The sequence below is a fragment of the Ochotona curzoniae genome, unplaced genomic scaffold (genome assembly GCF_017591425.1).
Source record: "Ochotona curzoniae isolate NIBS_2020 unplaced genomic scaffold, NIBS_Ocur_1.0 contig_64, whole genome shotgun sequence".
Lineage (NCBI taxonomy): Eukaryota > Metazoa > Chordata > Mammalia > Lagomorpha > Ochotonidae > Ochotona > Ochotona curzoniae.
This window is the reverse complement of record NW_024466502.1, coordinates 11,831,201-11,845,249: the sequence shown is the minus strand read 5'-3', so window position 1 is coordinate 11,845,249 and position 14,049 is coordinate 11,831,201. Positions and strand designations below refer to the sequence as shown.

At 42.9% G+C, this 14,049-nt stretch overlaps 1 protein-coding gene across 1 annotated transcript in view; it reads right to left on the bottom strand.

Moving 5' to 3' along the window:
- DZIP1 (DAZ interacting zinc finger protein 1) overlaps positions 1–14,049 on the bottom strand; it is a 51,398-nt gene that overhangs the window by 4,493 nt on the left and 32,856 nt on the right. Inside the window, exons 15-21 of the mRNA XM_040991546.1 lie at positions 9,377–9,436; positions 4,274–4,416; positions 3,044–3,206; positions 2,574–2,703; positions 1,932–1,985; positions 657–853; positions 85–218 (exon numbers count right to left, since the gene is read on the bottom strand). Coding sequence (XP_040847480.1) covers positions 85–218; positions 657–853; positions 1,932–1,985; positions 2,574–2,703; positions 3,044–3,206; positions 4,274–4,416; positions 9,377–9,436 — 881 coding nt within the window. The remainder of the gene's footprint in view (positions 1–84; positions 219–656; positions 854–1,931; positions 1,986–2,573; positions 2,704–3,043; positions 3,207–4,273; positions 4,417–9,376; positions 9,437–14,049) is intronic.

Sequence of the window (14,049 nt, the reverse complement as noted above, 5' to 3'; positions counted from 1 at the left end):
TTTCACACACACAAACTGCAGTTATTGAGGTGTATCTGTCAAAAAAATGATTGAAGGCATGCTTGCAAGCCAAAGTGATGTCACCTTTAGTTCTTCCCGTAAGTCCTCCTTTCTGACCAACACCTCAGCAACATGAACCCCACCAGCGGGCCTGGTGGCATTTCCGTGGTGTGAAGCAATCTTCTCAACTTGTTCAGTGAGTGTTTGGATGGAGGTTCCTGTAGGATCAACAGAAACCAGTTGAGACGTGTTTTTTCAGAAGACTCAATCTTCAGTCCAAATAATGCCCCTGCAATGCCTTTTTGGGAAACAAGATTTTGCTTAAGAGGTTCATCAAAGTATAGTCGTAGAATGGGCTCAGGACACGGGGAGCAGACTGCCATGCACAGGCCCAGGGCAGCAGCATGGAGCAGCCATTCCCTTGCAGCCCTCCTGACTGCCTCACACTGTGTGCTGCCTTGTCATGGCAGCCCTCTCCTTCACCTTGGCCCTGGATTGATGGCCAGGCCCTGACTACATTCCTGGGCAGTGCCTTTTCAGATCTGCTGCCTTCCTCTCTTTGCACACTCTCCCAGCTCTGACTCCCAACACTTGGTGTCCTCAGGGGACAATCCCTGTCCCAGTTCCCAGGAGGTTTTGCCAGCCACCCAGGTCACCTGCAGGCTTGGGAAGGACATTCAGTTCCTCGACCTCACTGCCCTCGGTCCAGTCAGTGTCACTTCTGCTGGTTGTACTCTTCACCACGTTGCTCTTGTTGCTTCTAGATGGCTTCACAGGAAGTAGGTCTGGGGACCCGTACGCCTGGATGACATCCTCTTCATCCAGGTCCTCCTCGGAACTGAAGGGAGGAGTCCTACGCAAACCAAGATTCATAGATAACGCATCTCCTGGCAGTGCCTCATGTCCAGGGGGGCAGCACGACAAACAACGCCTGGGGGTGGGGCTGGGGGTGGGACTGGGTCCCAGACCAGATGACCTTAAGACCCAAAGGCCCACACAAGGCAGAGTGGTCACCACAAGTCCAGATCTGCCAGACCTGAGGCACGTGGATCCAGGCGGACTGACGTCCCCACTTTTCCCTTCTCAACCCAAGTGTGTAGATTCTTTCCACTCTTGGTTTTTACACACCTAAGAGGAACATTTCTCAGTGGAAGAAAAACATGTATTACCATGAACCCACCCCATCTTGTAAGATAATGTCGCCACCTTGCACAGTGCTTCTGCGTATCATTCACAGGAATGATCACCCCCATTTTAGAATGAAAGAGAAGGCAGAGCACACTGGACAAGGTGTTGGTCCTGTAGAGTCAATCATACTATGGCCCAGGAAGTGAAGGCGCTTCCCTCGAGTGTACAGATCTGAAAGCAGCGTCCAATGAGTGAGTCATCTGTCATTTCTACACTGCCTCGGAGAGGTCTTTAGAAAGAGGCAATGATGATGAGGTTTAATTATAAAACTAGTCTTGCTTATAATTAATCACCAAAATATATCTGTAGTTTGAGCATCTGTAATCAGTGTGCCAAGCCCTTTCATACATTCTCATTTAATAAGCAGAGAGAGCCCATGGAAAGGGCAGCGTCATCCATAACACAGATGAGCAAACTGAGGCTTCACACAGCCATTAGCTGCGTCAGTGGCACACAGCTGATGAAATAACCATGCAAGGATCTTGGTTTCCCCAGAGAACTCCAAGAGAGTAAAGTCAGGTTGTTAGCAACTTCCAGAAGGAGCTGAAACTATGCCACCTTAAGCAACCATACACTCTAATGGTAATCATTTCAAGTCATGCCATCCATATGATCTGATCAAATTTAACTGGTTGATTGATTATGAAATTTAAAATAACATCTTTAGTCAACCACAATGTGCCTACTCATTTACAATGAAAGGAATATTCTTTCATCGAACCCTCTGATCCGCAAATACTCACGAGATAGTTGAAGACTTTCTGGGAAAATTATCTTCCATGGGAGTCTTCATAATTCTAAAAAAAAATCAACAAAAATAATTCTTAACTACATGAATGAATAATATAGTTAAACATAAATCTTATGGAGTTGATTTTTGTTTTTAACATAAAGGGGAGGGAAAACTGTTAACAAAAGTGTCTCAGTTAGCAATGATGGACAGAAATTCCAAATGAGATCATCTGATGGGCAGAACATTGTCAAGGGACTCAGAGTCTGTTAGCTACTCCCTGTGTTGAAATGTGACATCCCTCCAAGGTGATGGTTTCTGGAGGAAGCAAGCATTTGGGTAAGTGACTAAACCAGTGAGATCTTGATGAGACCCCATCATCTGATGGGGCAACTCTGCAGGGCTTCCTGCCCCTACTCAAAGAGCAAAGACTCTAGTTCTTTCACTGTGTGCCCAGAGGACACAGTGAGGAGGCAGCTGTGTGTGTGGAGCGGAATGACAGCGCTCACCCCTGCCGACGTCCTGCTCTCAGATTCCAGTCTCCAAAATGGATTCCTGTGGTGTGAGCTGCCCGGGCGATGGCAGCTTATTACAGCAGCCTAAGCTGATGAAGACACACATTCATCAAACAAGTGTGGGGGTTGCGGACACTCACTTGGCACCAGATGTCCTATCGGTGAGAACGGTTCTCTGTCTAGCCAACGGTCTGCTTTGGAGAGGAAGGTGTATTGCTTTGGGGACTTCTCCAGTTGAAAGGGTGTCCATCTGAGGAACTCGGAGCTTATCTGTAAAAGCAGGGTCAAGCTTCAGACTCCATTGTCTTTATCTCAGTAAGATAAAAAGAAAAAGTCAATCTTCCACACTGTTGGTGCTACTATGAAAAAAAGCAAGCATGTTTCTAGGTATCCAGAGTCCAGACTCCGGGGGTTTTTGTTGGTGTTGTTGTTTTGCTTTGTTTTCAATGTGGAAGCAAACTCTGTGGCTCAGCATTTAATGGCACGAAGAGGTAGATAATTGTCAGTGAAGCGCCATTGTTAATGCTTGTAAACCCTTTAGGATTGTGAAAAGATGGCCAAATTAAGTGCTGATCAGTGGCAATAAACTGGCTATCAGTAACAGGCTTACCTGAACAGAGTAATGTTCGCTCTTCAACTTTGCAGCTGACCTGATGTTGAAGAAATTCTCGGATTTGTTGCATGTTGGGTATTTGTCTTTCTCTCTCATGTCTGGCTGACTCCACAGTTCTTAACACTCTGTTGAAGCGATCGCTGGGAATACCACGTATGTCCTGAAGGAATATGACATCAAGTTAATCAGTTACCCTGGACCACTTTCATTTCATAGGCATATGTTGGCATTGACTGCACAACTGCTTTGATTCATCCTTACTGTGTGGAAAATGGGGGAGGCACCCTCCTATCCCCACAGAACATGCTGTCCCTGACCCCAGCAGGGGCTCTGAGTGCATGGAAGGTATGTGACTGATTATTTCTGACTGGGTGATCAACCGTGCAGAGTCAAATGTGGTGAATACCAAACCCACAAGCCAGGGGAATTCCAAGGAGAAACCACTGGAGGCCCCAGGAGCCAGAAAGGCCAGCTGGGGGGTTAAGTTGTGCCCCAAAGGATGAGTGGAGCCAGACAAATAGGAACAAGGAGGGACAGCCTCTGGGAGAGGCACATGCTAGGGCAGAAATAGACATGGTACATCTCAAAGGCTAATGCTACAAAGGCACTATTTTATAACCCAATTCATACAGCCCAGATGGATAAACCAATCCAGGGAACAAAGCAGCCTAAATAGTCTCCAAACATTAGGGGAAAAAATAATTAAATTTTTTTATCATCTTAGGATAAAAGTAAATGTCCAAATTAAAATTAAAACCCTCAAACTATATGCAAACAACCTACACAAAGAATTTGTTCCCAGTAGCGACCTACAGATGAACTGCAGATGTTGCATGAATGGCTTTGATTTCCTTGCTCTAGAAGAGTACAAAAAGAACATCTAAAACTGAAAATAGTATGAATTGGGGAAAGATGTGGTAAAACTGAACTGTCATGCACAGTCAGGAATATCAAGTTCCTTGCCCAAGGTAACTGACCTTTGTGTAAGTCAGGGCTAACAGTGGCCCTCATCCTAGAGGTCTCATTCTCCATTGATGTTAGTTCGTACTTACTAAGATCCTAGGAATGGGCCAGGCACACATATAACTGACTAATTAATAAACCAGCTTGTATTAGCCTCTGGTCTGCAGATATGGACAGCCCTGATGTGTCTTTTCTCTGGTTGCCTCTTCTTTGGAAAACAAACTCCAGCAGAGCTCACAGCTGTCCCAGAATGAGGGGACTTACCGCGTTAATCCCCAGGACTTCCAGTTTCTCCACCAAGCTCTGCTCCAGAACTGTTCTGATTTCCTTAGTGAGGGATGGGTTATTCTTCAAAGTTTTCATGAAATTCATGTTGTTGTGATTTACTTTCTGCTCATTTTCCCTTCCTGAAATAGGGGTTTAAAACATGTGTTAAAGAAGAAATAAACAAATGCATTCATTAAATTTCCAAGCAGAAAATGACAGAGTGTAATTTTTTAAATAGCAATCAAACATTGGTAATTTTTTTTAAGTTTTCAGGTGTTTCAGTCATTAGCAAAATATAAAATACTTAAATATGGAAGTTTTTATGAAGGCATTCCAAAATGCTATGAAGACAGATTTAAAAATAAGCTTATTTTGGTGCAAAAAATTGAAATCTATTGCATTTTTTTTCACAAATATGCATTTTCCAGGAAATTTGAAGATCCTTTATAAAACTATTTTAAGTCAGCTTCAAAACTTTAATGGCTTTGGGCCCGGCGCGGTGGCGCAAGTGGTTAAAGGTCCTCGCCTTGCACGCCCGGGATCCCATATGGGCGCCGGTTCTAATCCCGGCAGCCCCGCTTCCCTTCCAGCTCCCTGCCTGTGGCCTGGGAAAGCAGTCGAGGACGGCCCAAAGCTTTGGGAACCTGCACCCGCGTGGGAGACCCGGAAGAGGCTCCTGGCTTCGGATCAGCATAGTATCGGCCCGTTGTGCTCACTTGGGGAGTGAATCATTGGACGGAAGATCTTCCTCTCTGTCTCTCCTCTCTGTATATCTGCCTTTCCAATAAAAAAAAAATAATAAAAATAAATCTTTAAAAAAAAAACTTTAATGGCTTTATTAACCACTGAATCAAGTTTTAAATGAAATGTATACACCTAAAGAAGCATGATGAAAAAATTTTATTTAGCATTTTAATGTTTTATCACTAGAACATCTCATTATTTCCTAATTCATCTCTAGATTTAGTTAGAATTTATGTATCATCTTAAGAGGAGAAATCCCAACTTATTTTAAATAATGAGAAATTTTAAGCAATAAAAAAATGTTTGTCACCCTCACTAGCCAAAATGGAAAAACAGTTAAAGAAACATCTTCAGAAAAGTCTGTTTTTAAAATAAAAAGACTCAGAACAACAGATCATCTATTCTCCTCACTTTTCCTTTCTTGTATTTTCACTGCATACTTAAAAAAAAAGTGGAGTGTGGAGGAGGGGCCCATTGCATGCGCTGTGGGAGTCTGAGTCCGCGTCCAAGGGAACTAAAGAGGCAAGCAGTCCAAGAGACCCAGAACTCGACCTAGTCCCCAGGAAACGTCCCCAGCGCTGGGAGAACTACATGATGGCATTTTGGAGTAAAACCCGCAAACAAAGACAACATCCAAGAAAAGGTCATTTCCGAGGTGTGGGACTGCAGGCTGGCCCAGGGGAACACACCCTTGGCTCCACTGGCTTGCACACCTCAGCACTCGGGCTGTGTAGCACCTAACCAGCTTGGGTTTGTGAAGATCTTGAACAAAAATGCCTTTGTTAAAGATGTTTGTCTAAATTCCATTTCATTCCTGGTGGTAAAGAATAGTTTTGAGATGTTAATTAGTGGTTTTACTGAAGGGAAAAAATCATTCAAACTACTATTTGTGCATTAAGCGGAAGAAAAAAAATACTGCATTAACATACTTTTCCATAATCATCTATTTGGCTTGCTGAAACAGAAATTAAAAAATTACCTATGACCACTATTAAAAATTCCAAGTCATCTTAAATTTTATATTCTCAGCATTCATGTTGCTATTTAATCACCAACACTTTCAAATATTCTAAAACACCTCCAAGAAAACAAAAAAACACAGTTCCATATTAGGATCTGTCAAGCCATGACAATCTCAAAGGTTTAGCTGAGGCCTTTGGCTTTGGCTTCTAGTTGGCCCATCATTCTGAAAATTATCAGAGCTATTAAAAAAAACTGCAATTAAGAAAAAACCTGGAGGTGGTGACGCTAATATTGAAATAGGCATCCCCCTGTCCTCATTATGCAAAAGTCATCCTTGGTCCAGTCTCTCTGGTACCATAGGAAGTACAGCTCCAACCCTGTTTGCTCTGGATGTGGAGCCGCATCCTGGGGTCAAGTGATGGCTAGCATGGCTTAACCAGAGCTTACAAGACTTAGAATTACTGAAGTCATTTGCTGATAACAAGTTCAATTTGAAAACCAAATTTCTCCAAATTAAAACTGATTTAATTTCTCCCGTGGTCCTCAAGTTTACTATTCTATGGTGGTGCATGCTTTAGGAAAATATTTATAATTTTAATTTAAAAATTCACTGTAAGTATTCTTATAAAGCTGGGATTGGCTGGTGGGAGCAAGAAGAAGAATGTAGAAGTAGAATTACTTACTGAGAAACAACCATAAGTATATATTTTAAAATGCATAATGCCCAAAGAAACCAACAAGGTAACACTTTCTAGAGACCAGCATTTTGTCCAATGTAACATTTCAAAATGACCAACCAGATGGCCAAAGTCACATGAGTCCACATGTGATCAGCTCTGCCATTTACGGTAAACACATAAGTGCAAAGCGACTAATCAAAGAAGATTTCTGAATTGCAAGGGACTACATCTATCGCTTTATAATGAGTCTCCTCCTCTTTCCCATGAGGACACTAAGACCAGAGAAGTACAGGAACTTCCTCCAACTTGGCCACCAACTTGCCATTCTTCATAGGTTCTTTGGATTAAAGCACAAAAAGCAGAAAACGTGGACTTTAGTTCCAGCCTGGTCACACATTACACTCCACAACCTGCAGCAGGTCTTAATCACCTTGGATCTCAGGTTTCAGGAAAATGAAACAGCCCCTCAGATTGCCTTCTAATCCTTACACTCTCACATCCTATGGGTCAGCAACCTACACACAGCTATTGGAAAGCACATGTGCAGGATCAGCCTTTCTCCTGCGGGCAGCCACGGTGCTGCTGCAGAGCCACAGCCAATGCATACCCCTGCAAACATTTATCTGCAAAAGTCAGCACAAGCTAAGGAATGTATTGATGGCAATTAATCAGCTGCATGTCTGTCAACTCCAGGGAGCTGCTGGAATTCAGTGACTGGTTCCTTTGTTCTGTGATCCTAAGCCCCCTCCTCTCTGCTACCACAGCTCTCACTGAACATGTGGAGAGTAGCAAAGACTTTTTCCTCCTCATTACACTGCCCTAAATATGGCCGCAACCAATGACAGTGTTTGCTGTTGATGATCTCAAGCTCCCATCTTACAGGGGACAGCACTCTCACCACAAAGGCAAGCCGGTTCCGTTGTTAAAACCCGGGACTCAAGGTCGAGAGACTCAACTGAGTCAGGGTGGGAAAATCACAATTCCTCTTAGAGCCTCTCCTGACTCATTTTTTTAAAGAACTGTCAACCTCACGGAATTGAAGTTCCAGCTTCAAAATGATGTGACCTCTTCTTATAAACTTCCCCACACATTTCCAGAGAATATGAGACTTAACATCTTGGTCCTTAATCAATGATATGCACCAAGGGGGCTGGAAGCTTGAAAATAAAATGATGTGTCATGATTTATGACTCACACAGAGCAAAATTTGTTCATGTTCTCTCTGGGCAACCAACAGGAATGGCTGGAATCCTCTGAAGGACATTATTTTTAAGTGCCATTTCTCTTCATTGAGAGAGGCCCACGCACAACGAAGGCAAAGTGGGGCAGAAGAGAGGATGGTCTAATTCCAGGTGCTGTAGCAACTTCCATGGCCATGACTGCTATTACTAGCCTTACTCAAGGGAACCATGTCTAGGGTTTCCAGTCTTTTTTCAAGAAATCTCAGAAATTAGGATATCTCAAGGGAGGCATTCCAATTTTTAAACATTGGCAACTGATTGTTAATAGTGGGACTCTTGGTCTGTGGAATGGAATTAGCCATCAGGCATCCCCTTGGACGTTACATAGCTGGAGCCACCTTGGAAGCTGCTGGAAGGACTTGCCAAAGACCCGCCAACCTCCTCCCATTGCTGGCAGAGGAATGAAATGAGGATCCCACAGAATGGTGGCAGACCATTTGGAAAGTGAGGCTACATCCCCTCAACCAGGTTGGCATTGTTCTTAAATTCTGCAACAGCAATTGAAAAGAAATAAGGATGCAAGGGTGCAACCAGAATAATGGTCTTCAAAATTAGTATTGACTGTGGGCAGTGACTGGGACAGAAAGATAGGAAAATGAGTGGAATAATCTGTTCAGCAGTCACACAGGTTGCAGAGGTATGTGAGAACGACATAAAATAGACAAAAGCAAGAACAAGACTTGAAAACATCATGCACTTAAAATGAATAGACTTGATTTAGTCCATTCTAAAGTTAAAAGCTTGCAAAAATTTTTACTTCTCTTCCTGATAAAAATGACAAAATCAGAATCCCTGAGATATTAGCAATTTTCTTAATAAAAAAAAAGGGTTGGCAAGCAGAATACTTGGTTAAATATTATTAGATTTTGGTAAACAGATTCAAATTGTCTTCATGATAATGTCTAGTATTAGAAAATACTTCTAAATTTGAAGTATTTTTAATAAACTTCAAAAATGAATTGATAGAAAGTAACTTTCAAAACTGACAAGTCAAATGAGAAAGTGAGACCATTTAAATTATTTCCTCAAACAGGTAACAGCTCCCAAATTTCACCACAGACATGCTATTTTGCACAAAGTAGCATGATGCTTTTTTTTTTTGCTATTAAAAATCATTGTAAAATGGGCATTTTATCCATTTATTTTAAATTCAGGTTTGGCAAATATCTCTGTATCATCTGGTTCAATCTATCACCCCATCAGAAAATACTTTCACTGAAATAAAGCCTTAGATTTTCTTTCCTAGGGTCCTGACAAAGGAAATTCTTATTCATGTGCTTGCATAAGAATGTGGTAAAGCAGGGGGGTGGAATGTAGCAAGAGTTAGGGCAAGAACAGAACAGCTTCCTGCACATAGACTGCAGTGTAACTGAGCCTGGCATGTCCGCCTAACGTGATAGGGGCATGGAGGCTTAGGTTTTAGCACATGAGCAAAACCTGCGCAGGGGACCCCCGAACAGACCCTTGGTTACCTTTTTCTTCTTCCGAAAGTTCTTCTATTGGCTCCAGTACGTGCGATGAGAATGCTTGTTCTATTAACAAGGAAAAGTAAGAATAGCAAAATAGAAGATCAGCAATTTCACATCAGTTTCCTTTCAAACAATTTCAAGAGTTAGAATTCCATAATAATTTAATCATGTCTATGTAATAGTAATAGAGTAGGTGGCAAAAGATTGGAGCAGTTAGAACTGGTCATTTTTTCCATGATATTTTCTATTTCTATGTATGTTTCATTAACTCCATTCTAAGGAAGTTACATTTTTAAATAAATCAAGACTCTCACTTTTCTGAGTTCTCTAAGAATACCACCACAAAAGATCTTCATCCCTTGTAAAATATTTTGGGAATGTGGCTAAAGAGAAAATCAGTAAAAAAAAAAAATACTTCAACTACAAAGAACTTTGGAATTTCCACTTCCTGTTTGCTTCTTTCACTGACACCAGCGTCAGTGAGACAAGGAAGTCTCTCATATCAGGAAAGGTGACAGGTCAGCCCCAAGGTGTCAGTGACCTTGGAAAAGTTCAAGGAGGGGAAGATGTATTTGGAACAGCGATTGAGCTGCATTTGGGGATACCCCACATATTCATACAGGGGTGCCTGGTTCAAGTCCCAGCTCCCCTGCTTCTGACTCGGCTTCCTGCAAGCACATACTCTAGCAGGCAATGATGGTGTGAGTATTTGGTCCCTGCCAGCCATGCAGGAGACCTAAATGTGTGCTGGGTTCTTGGCTTTGGCCTGGCTGCTGTGGGCATCTGAGGAGTGAATCAGTAGATGGAAGAGCTTTCTTTTTCTCTGCCTTTCAAATAAAAATGAAAATAAATAAATAAATGTTCATTTAAAAACCATTTGAAGAGTCCATGGAAGTGCCTATTATGAAAAAAAAAAAAACACTACATGAATTTCAAAAACTTTTGAATCAAAATAAATTTATTTTTTAAAATATATACTAATTTATTTGAGAGGCAAAGAGAGAGAGAGAGAGCTGTCACGCAATAGTTCACTCCTCAAATGGCCACAATGGCGGGGGTCAAATCCAGGAGCTGAGAACTGAATCCAGGTGATTGGCAGGAACCACTTGAGCCATTCCCACTGCCTGCTACAGTTCACATTAGCAGATAGCTGGAACAGAAGCCAGAGCCGCCACCAAACCCAGGCATGCCACTATGGAATATGATCATGTTAACTGCTAAGCCAAACATGCACTCCCAAACTTAGCCTTTAGTTCTGTTTTTCCAGCAGCTTGTTGAAGGGCCCTCATCTGACTCCACACCCTAAGCTGTGTTTCAAGCCCTTGTTCTGTTCTTTGAGAACTGAAAGGACAAGGCTGTGGGCTACAATAGGTCCTGGCCCCACACTGGGCAGGTGCAGAGAACTCCCACTCAGCCCAGAACAGTGGCTGCAGGTGGAGGAGACGAGATCACGGAGGGACTTTCCCCAGAGGGATGTCATAGGGATATACAAGGCAACAGAACCCAACCCCAGCTTCCAACAGAGGAGCGTTTACTGTATGGAGAAGGTCAGATTTTGGCCAAAGGTTTAACAGTGACAGGCATTAAACTTGGGATAAAATGCAACCAGCAGGTATGGCTTCGGTGGTGCTTTGTTTATTCACCTTAGAGTTGGATCCAGGGAAACCACCAGTCTATCTCTCCACCCTCACCCCCAATGCTGAGGTCCTTTTATAATAGCCCAGATACCAGAGTGCAGCAAGGGACTACGGTGACAACTGCCAACAATCACTAAGTGCTCACTGGGTGGCCAGACTTGTGCCTAGGCACCCTGTGAGAATCTCAGATTTAATACCTTTTGCTCTGAAGGTCCTGTTTGTAACTTAGTAATCACCCTCTGACCTGGATACTCACCTTGCTCCATAATTACCAACATCTGGTCACCTTTCTCAACAATGGCATTGCTTCTGCCGCATTTTGTTACCTTTGTTGGTCACCCCTAGCCTTTGTCTTGCACACGGGATGGTCTGAGACTATTTGTCATTGCTCAGTAGTTGATGACAGGAATGACATGGTACAAAGCTAGAGAAATGCCATCATTACAAATGGCATGTTAAACACTTCTCCAAACGACAGCAGTTCACTAGATTTGCCTGAAGCTGTTTCAGGACATAGATCTAAGAGGCTAGCTGCGTGTAAGTGTGGTGCCCAGGCAGGCGTCAGATCCATTCTCCTTTAGCAGTTCTGATCCGACACCCCTTCCACAGTCTCTGCCCCATCATTTAGCATTACCGTTTGGGCCAGAGGGAGGCTCCTTGCATTAAGAACACAAAACACCTACAGAATACCCTATCTGACACATATTGGTGAATGAGCTCTTGCATGAAGCAAATTGCTGGGTTAGATTTCAGTACCTTGAGTTGTAAAATATTTACATTAAGGACAAAATATAATCACTGCAAAGTTTAACAACAGTGCTTCTGCCTTTTGAAAGGTCAACGAGGACAGATACAAAGTTTTAGGGAAGCGTTTCCATTTCTAAGTTCTAGATTTCTGTGCCCTTTGTTCTACCCACAAGGTTACAGTAGGCACACGACACCCCTAAATATTTACAGGCTAAGTTAGAAGATTATCTTTCTTTATGGTAGAACCCAGCAGGTACCCATAGGCATTGGGAAAAGTGATAATTTTACAAGATACATATTTTGCCTGGGCATCTAAAGGTAGGATACGTTATGAGGCCAACCTAAGCAACTGGCAAACACATCAAGTTTAACAACAACAACATGTATTTTTATCACAATTTAGTCACGATAAGTAAGCAGTGTATTTTCTAGAGGTAAAAATACTCTGAGATTATTTTTTTAATCGAGAAAAAAACTTACTGGCGTGAATGGCAATTGAACAGGATCACTTATTTCTTCCAGAATCCATGCTTTCTCCTGTCAATTGCCTTATTGCCTTATTTGGTTCAGTTTAATAGCAGTCAAAAGTAGGGGAGCTATGAGAATTTCCAATTTTATCCAGAACCTTTCAGGGCAGGCATCCTGGCAATGCTGGCTCCTGGCAGCTCACGCTGGGTGCCCCTTCCCTAAGGGAGTAGCCTACCTCTGCCCAGGGCAGAACAGCTATGCCAGGCGAATCATCCTGCCTTGCTGGAGGATGATTCTGGACTGCCAAAGCCAACTCCAAGCCAGAGAGGCTACAGCTGCATCTGGGTGCACAGTCCCTGGCCCAACCTCCTTCCCTCATGGGTGCTGTCCATGCGATGTCCCAGTAAACCTCCCACCTATGAGCCTCTGCATCTGGGCCTGTTCCCAGGTGATCCAACCTGGCCTGATGAAGCATCATGGAATTTCCCATGGAGAAAAACCTCATCAGGCTTCGCAATGAACCAAGGGAAGGAGGGCAGATGTGCTGAATGACATTATGCTACACAGAACTAAGTGCCCCTGCTTTCCACAAAAGTGAGGAACATCACCAGGTGAGGAACATAGGGGGCCCTGGCCAAGTCTCCTCTTAGCTCCTGCCCATTGAGGTGCTTACAAATCAGCCTGGGTCCCAATCCAACCCACCATCGCATGGTCTGGCTGGCCTGGAAGAGCAGCATGTCAATCCTAGCAGGTGTTAGGAAGAAGGCAACCTCTGGCCTATATGAACTACGTTAAAATTCATCAAGACTTGTAAATTAACCATGGGCAGCTTAATGTACCTGTTCAATGTATTATGGTACAAAAATAGACATGGCAAGATATGAACTTTGTCATGCAAAATCTAGAAATAACAAAGTGGGGGTGGGGGAGATAAAAGAAACCAAGACGTACTGTTGGAGTAGACGTGAGAAAGGCCAACAAAGCCTTACCAAAATCAAACCTGAAAAAGGAGACAGCAGGGACATTCTAGATCCTACATAATATAACATGGAGCAGCACTGCAGGGGTAGCTTTTCTGTATGTTTAATATCAAATTTCAGTTAGTCCAAAATGCATTTTATATCTGTTATTGGGCCAACATGGGAAAATTCTTTCATGCTCCAAACGCTTATAAATAGTAAGATCTCATGCATGGAGAATTACTTTATACACTATGAATTATTTTACATACTCAAGGAAAAAAAAAGGTGCGGTTGGTCCTGGCACAGTAGCCTACTGGCTAGAGTTCTTGCCTTGCACATGCCAGGATCCCCTATGGGCGCTGGTTCATATCCCAACAGCCCCACTTCTCATTCAGCTCCCTGCTTGTGGCCTGGGAAAGCAGCAGAGGACGGCCCAAAGCCTTGGGATCCTGAATCCACATGGGAGACCTGGAAGAAGTGCCTGGCTCCTGGCTTCAGACCAGCGCAGCTCCAGCTGTTGTGGCCACTTGGGAAGTAAATCAGTGGAAGGAAGATCTTTCTCTCTTCCTCTCTCTATATCTGACTCTCCCATAAAAATTAAAAATCCTTTATAAAAAAAAGTGCAATAAACACTTTCTGAGTTAGCATAAGAAAGATCACTACTACACACCATCATCTGTAGATTAGAATATTTAGGAAGATGAAAAGTCCCATGATGTTGAAATCTAACCTTTTAAAAAGGCCAAGCCACAAGTGGTGTGCAGTGACCATCAGATTCCAAAACACTTGTAAATGAGATGGGAAAAAGATGGTCCTTCCACTGAATTCATTTGTAATTATATAGCAGACAATAAGAAAACGA